Below are 7,286 nucleotides of genomic sequence, written 5' to 3' on the forward strand. Positions count from 1 at the left end.
TCTGACACTTTCATTGACTAGTTTTCAGAACCACCTCTAAACAATTGTAGTATTATAGATTTAACCTTACCCATACATTGATAAGCCACTTTCAAGGTGTTCCATGCCTCTTTTCTTTTATTTATTGTTTCTACTCTTGGGAGTATTCTCTCATACATTTTCAAAAGAATATATAGAAAAGTGGGGGTTTCCATCTTTCTTCCTCTACTCCTTCAAAGTGTCTTCCTTATCTTGTTTGAGTGCATTGTATGTTACTACATCTAGGGGTTTTGTATAATTATTATCAAAAATTTTGAATATATATTTTAATCTAAATAAGGATTTCATGGTCAATTAAAAATATTCATAATCATTTCCAATAAATAAAGGGGTCTACATACTATAAAAATAAGCACTTGAAGAAGAATCCTTGATGGAAATCAAAAACTAAATCAATAAAAAAAAAAAACTAATTTTGATACCAATTCTTCGATTAAAAACAAATTAAATAGTGCAAGAAATATAAACGGGTAATAAAATAGATTAAATTACTATACCAATAATAATAGTGACATTAATCGTAATGTAGCCTACATAAACAAAACATATACAAATCTCTATGAAGATCTCTTATCTATTCTAATAATGATGTTCAAATGATTTCAATAGCCCACATTTTATAGTTATAGAGTGTGGTTCATAACTTGCAGTAATGACAAGATAAGTGAAGATTAAATTACATGTGGTGATATTTTAGTGAAGATATGGAAAGACTAAATCAGAATGCATATGGTGATGAAAAGACCATTGTCCAGCAAGTGTAGAGGGTTAGTTTACATAGTTTGTATAGAAAAAATAAAAAAATTACCAACTTTGAATAATTACCATTCTTTCTAATAAAATAAAGTGACACAAATTCAAAATAATAACCCTAGTTACACCAACACACACACAAAAAAAACATGTTCCTGTATGGAATTTTTTTTTAAATTCTATAGATCACAATATGATCTAGCTATAAAATAAGAAGAAAACATGCTAAACAAAATGAAATTATATCATTAACTCTTTTCAATAATTAAAATGAAGGCAATTAAAAACCTTATAGCCTCTATGAAAGCTTTAAATAAAGAATAAAACATAGTGATAATACTATTATCCTTTGTTAGCTTATATGGAAAAAACAAAAAACAATAGTTTCTAATTCATGGGAGATAAAAACTAGCAATAATACTTGAAATTGGCAACAACTTGTGCCACCGACCCCCTTATGTCTAACTAAGGAGACAAAACCCTAAGGAAATGAAAGAAGTAAGAGAAAAGAGGAAAAAACTAGTGGGAACAAAACCCCCCCTCAAAATATACACTACATGTGAATATCAACTACTATGCTACAAAAAATAATTCTTATTAAATTTAAATCTAATATGAAAAGATAGAACCCATTTGTACCTCCACAAAGAAGAGAAAGTGTGCTAATATAGAATGTAGCATGGTGAATGTTGTAGTAGGTTTCTCTGCAACAAATGATGGCTCTTCCTTTTGGAAGATAGAAACCTCAAGCTATCGAGATACTAAATTCCCACTCAAGTGAAATGTATGAAAAAATCAAGATGAATGGTTTTGTGAAATACTCATGTTTCTCTAATCTGATGTTGAACTATGACTCTTCCATACAAGACTCAAGAATAGTGACAACTAATGTGTGAGATTTGTTTGGATGTGAATCAAGATGTGTCAAGATAGTAGCATGGAGAGGTTGAGAGAGAAGAGATAAAAAGATATTCCAAACCAAAAGAAGACAGATCTTTATATGAGAAGATATTAGAGAGAGGACATGTTCTCAATGTTTTCATCATGATTAAGGAGAAATTGAACAAACAAATGATAAATGTCTAATAGGAATATATCTCACTCATCAATAGGACAAGAATGAATCTCCTGAAGAGAATATGAATTAGTATTCAAGAAGCCAAGACATCTATAAAACTGGTAGGTGGAGGCAACTAAATATCTTCTAATATTGTAGGTGTAGAAAGAGGAGAATTAGGAGGAGATGTATCCATGTCATCAGGTTAACCAAGACCCTTCCAATAAAATTTATTCTTTAGTGTCATCATCATACATAAGTTCATCATCATTATCAATGCAAAGGAGTATATATATAGTTTTATCATTTGGGAATGGAGGTTCAATGACATCTACATAAATTTCCCATAAAGTTTCCCAGAGAGTGTGAGAGCACTCAATGTGTGATAGATCCCTCCTAGAGACCATGATATGTGGTCTCCAACTCTTAAATCAATTAATCTTGAGACATGATCATTTCTACTTTGGCATGTATATTTCTAACAATATGTACTTGGTTCAGGAATAAGCCCATACAAATATGGTAATAGATGAATCCATCGATAATGCTTTATGATTCTGTCATGCCAAGACTTGTAGTTTCTTTCTTTCAAAGTGATGATAGATGGATGATATTTAATTCCCATTTTAGCCTTGGATTAGATCCTTTTGAAAATTTATTTTAGTACATTTATTACAAAATATCTATGCATTACCCCCAAGAAATATAAATAAAAGTGACACTACAATTTACATGGGATGCCATGATTGTACGATATGCACAAAAAATAGATTTTCAAACAGGGATGAAAATTATAAGATGCATATAATTCTTGATGTCCGCCATTTGTTTTCGCTGAGAGTCCAGAAGGCACCAAAATAATAACTAGGAATACCAACAAAGAGGACTTCTGACAACGGTTTTCCTCTCTACAAATGGGAAAATCATCAATCAAGTGGTCACTAGCCAAATAAAATCTTTTTCTTGATTGGAGTGGAGCATGTTTACCGTTTTCAAGGTTTTGCAAAGGAAAATTAACACACTACAGACAAAAAAATCTGTGATCATATAATAAGATAAAATTTGTATAGAGAAGACCTTTTTAACACACCATTTTACTTTAGCCAGATGCTAAATGATTTTTATAAAACTAGAGAGCCATTAACTCTGCACTTTGCACTCAAAATATAAAAGTATTAGACAAAACTAAATGATGGGATACTGAGTACGAATCTTAACAAGTTAGGAAGAATAGTGGAGAAATAAGGTATGCGTGTCATTTAGTAATTTGAATGTCAAGTTTTTGAAAGATAATTAATTTTTTTTAATTTTGAATCATTGTTATAAGAGGTGTTAGTCTTAATTAATGCGAGTGACATATATAATTCTCAAGATATAACCAATTTATGTTAGAAAGTTTCAATAGCATAAGGTAGCTTTTACAAGCCTTCGAGTACATACATTTATGTGAGAACATTATATGGACTCAAGAAGTAGGGCCATAAATTCAAAGATTGAATGAAATTGCACTTGTATGTATAATTGATGGGATAATGGTTGTCTTTCAAGATTATATATAGCAACTTATTTGAAGGCTAGAAAGGACCGCTACAAGAAGTGTTAGTTGGTGTAGAAGAGGCAAACTATTGGGACTTATTATGCCCAAGGATGGAATTAAGATTCTTGCAAAGAGGGTCAAGGTGATTGACCTCGGTTCTAAGCATAAAATAGTGAAAGAAGTGAAATCTTAGTCTAGGTAGATGATATCTTAGAGGAAATTTGTGCTAAACTTTGCAAAGAAAACCAAGCCAATCTCCAACATGCTAAAGAAAGAAAAAATTATCATGTGAAAATATAAGAACAAATAAGAGGTATTTTTTGGGATTAGGTATGCTATCAAGGAAGCACCATATTATTATTCCTAACTATTATAAGCCTTTCCAACTTTTTCTTTTCTTGTTTCTACAATAGAGTTGTGTTATTACAAAATAACAAGGATGGGTATGATTAGCCAATTAGATTATTTAGAAGATCCTTGCCAGGGTAGAAACTAAAGTATTCAAGAGTGGAGATGTATGCATATTCCTTGGTCAAGGCTATGAAGAACCATAAGACATGCTTAATTGGTATTTAAGTATGTAAATGTGTTATTGTTATCAAGAAAAGTAGGGGAATATATACTAGATTTGTTCCTTAGGTATTCTCTATATCTTATATTTATACCCTAGACTTAGCAACAAGAGATGAATCAGTTAGAATGCAAAATCAAACAAAGTAGATGGGTTAATTATAACTAGAATTCAATGAACAATCCATAGTATAGCTGTCTTATATTACATTCTCATTATTTCACTGTTGTCTTATGCATCATATAATCATTTTTCTATTACTCTCTCTTTTAATTTTTATTTGTACCATATATGTATGTAAGTATAATTATACATACATACATGCATATATATGTATATATGTATGTATATGAATATATATGTATGTATGTATGTATATATTCGTACATACACATACACATACATATACACATACACACATATATATGTGTGTATATATGTATGTATATGTATATATAGATATATCATTTCGATCTCCTTATTTAGTCTCCCACAATGTTACATTCTATTGTATGTTACATATTCTCCTATTGGGATCATGCGTCCCTTAAAAACTACACCTCCTTCTTTAAGCAACATTTTAGGCTAAAGCTCTGTAACCATTTTGTGGTGGCTTCCAATTAAATTTATTGTATGTTCCTCTTCCCTAAAATTTTCTCTACCAATAGCTAGACACCTCTTTGTAATAGATATTCTTACTTAAAAAAAAGGTTCTAGGAATGACAATAAAGTTCAAATAGCCAAGCTAGTAAGAAAACAAGGTTTTATAAAATTAATAGAAAATGTGAACCTAGAGGTTATAGAGGTAAGTGAAATTAATGTTAGTCATGGGCATGCTTATTGACCATTAAAAGATAATCTTTAGAAGGAAAACATTTTTTAATTTTTTGAATATCAAGTGTCAACTTGGGAAGGATGAATGTTAGTAGAGAATGTTGATTGTAGTTAAAAAGGAAAAAAAATCTAGTGATCAATGATGAAACTTTTGATAGGGTTTCAATCTCCAATCCAATAAGATTATTGAAAAGATTCAAAGATTTAAATGTTTTTAAAATATTTTTTATTTATGATTGTAAAAACTTATTTTGCTTCATAATTTTAAAAACATTTTTCTATAAATATAAAAATTCTTAGATTTAAATTGTAATATTTTTAAATTGTTTTTTTTTATGTTTTAACATATTTTAATAAGAAAGTATTAATTTAAACTATTATAAATATACACATACATAATTAAATAGATGAAAAACTTTGATCACTTCCTTCAACTTAATCTACACTTTATTTATCCTTTTATTTGTCTAAGTTAAAAGACCTAAAGAAAAATGATACACTAATAGTCGTACATCACCGATATATTTATTAATGTATTTATACGACGCTATAAGATGTGTTTCTTTTTAGATTAAAAAATTAATTTCAATCACTCGAAATTAACACTAACAATACAATAAAAATGTGGCCCGTGACCTAAATAAATGCTATCATGATTATTATCTATGCACAAATAAAGAGTCGTGTCCCCTAGACAAAGTAAACCATACATGTATTTAGGGCAAGATAGGTGAATAGGGGAGATATATTTAGGGCAAGATTCTCCATTATACACCTCCCAACAGACATACTCTCTACAAAAACAGTAATGGATACTAAGTGTATGGACGTTATCAACAATGAAGATGAAGGGTTAGAAATATCTGAATTACTGCCGAATACAATGGAGGAGAATGGAAGGGATACTGTAGGCAATGAAAGGAGCGATGAAGAATCAGCTTGGTCTGAATTCCCTGAGCATATAGTGGAGGAGATATTTTCGAACCTACTGTTCGAATTCACTCTTCCATTTCGTATTGTTTGTAAGCAATGGAATAAGCTCTTATCCTCTAACAGATTTCTATCTTCATTGGCAGAGAGCGATCCATGGATTCTTCTATGCAGCTCAACGCATTGCATGGCATACTGTTTTCTCTCGCAGTCTTGGAAGACTCTTTCCCTTAGTTTCTTGCCAAGCCGAACAACAAAAAGTCTCTCACTAGGCAATTCAAGATTTTCTAGTTCAGGTGCAGGCCTACTGCTAATCGAATTCGGATGGCCTCGGAAATATATGATCTGTAATCCAATTACAAGGACCTACAGATATATTCCCCCCGTCATATCACAGAGTGCAACTTTATCGGCAATAATGGACAACGGGGAGTCCTACAAAATTGTGGGCGTGACACATGAAAGAAACCCCGGTTCCCTACAAATTTACCATTGTTCTAAAGCGTCATGCCAGATTGAACTTGAGTTGCTACTCGAGCCAAGAGATTTTCCTGTTTCTCATATTTGTTGTGCCAAGGGTCTTCTCATGTGCGTCTTAAACCATGGGGAATTTGTGGTTTGGAACATGGAAGATAAGCAAGTGCAACGATTTTCCTTTCCGTACCCGAATCTATATATTCCAGGGGGTAGGATAAACACATGGACCGAACGACTGGTAGTATGTGTGTCGTCGATCCTGTTTGTAAGAACATATTATTCCGACTCCGTTTGTACCTCTTTCGTGATTATATGGGAATTGTTCAAGGAGGAAGAGAGCTCTATATGGAGTTGGAAAGAGATGACAAGAATGCCTCCTGATTTGTGTCGTAAATTTTTTAATGCGCGTTCAATTAAAATGGGAAAGTTTTCAGAGTATGAGACTTTCATTGTTGGAAATTTTCTCTGTTTCAGAAGTGGGTATAGAAATACGAAGCTATTTGTCTACAGCTTACAGGGGAAGGGCTGGAGTCGGATCAGAGTTCCTGGTTCTGTCAGATTTAGAACGTATAACACAAATTTTGAGTTTCAACCTAAGCCAGGCATGAAGATATAGGTTTCCCTTATATGTTTTGTAGTAACTTGATCTGATCTGTTTAGAACATATAGTAACTTGATCTGATCTGTTTAAAACATATAGTAACTTGATTTGATCTGTTTAGAACATACATTACATGGCAGGATGAATATTTTTGTAAAAAATCTGAAAGAGAAATCATTTGAAACTTTCTTTTCTTTTATTTGTATAAATTCAATAAATTAAGAATTTTTATTATCTATTTTTATATCAGATTTTTTATATATATTTTATTTTGTTGGAATCGGAATCTGTAAAATAGATTATATTAAATTTTAATTAATACAATTCTAATATCAATATCAGCAATTCCAATGTTTTCAATCAATATATACTTATCTCAAAACCATTTGATATATTAAATTCTGACAGATTCTATATACCTACATCAAAGAAAAGATAAAACCTTATGATTATTGTTTCTCATAATCATTTATTAGGTTTGACATTA

At 31.0% G+C, this 7,286-nt stretch overlaps 1 protein-coding gene across 1 annotated transcript; it reads left to right on the forward strand.

Moving 5' to 3' along the window:
* The first annotated feature begins 5,599 nt into the window (after nucleotides 1-5,599).
* LOC131034501 (F-box/kelch-repeat protein At5g15710-like) lies at nucleotides 5,600-6,814 on the forward strand. The gene has a single exon (XM_057966005.1). It carries the CDS (start codon nucleotides 5,600-5,602, stop codon nucleotides 6,812-6,814), a length of 1,215 nt encoding a protein of 404 aa, XP_057821988.1.
* Nucleotides 6,815-7,286: the final 472 nt, after the last annotated feature.

This window comes from Cryptomeria japonica, chromosome 11, assembly GCF_030272615.1.
Source record: "Cryptomeria japonica chromosome 11, Sugi_1.0, whole genome shotgun sequence".
NCBI classification, from domain to species: Eukaryota; Viridiplantae; Streptophyta; class Pinopsida; order Cupressales; family Cupressaceae; genus Cryptomeria; species Cryptomeria japonica.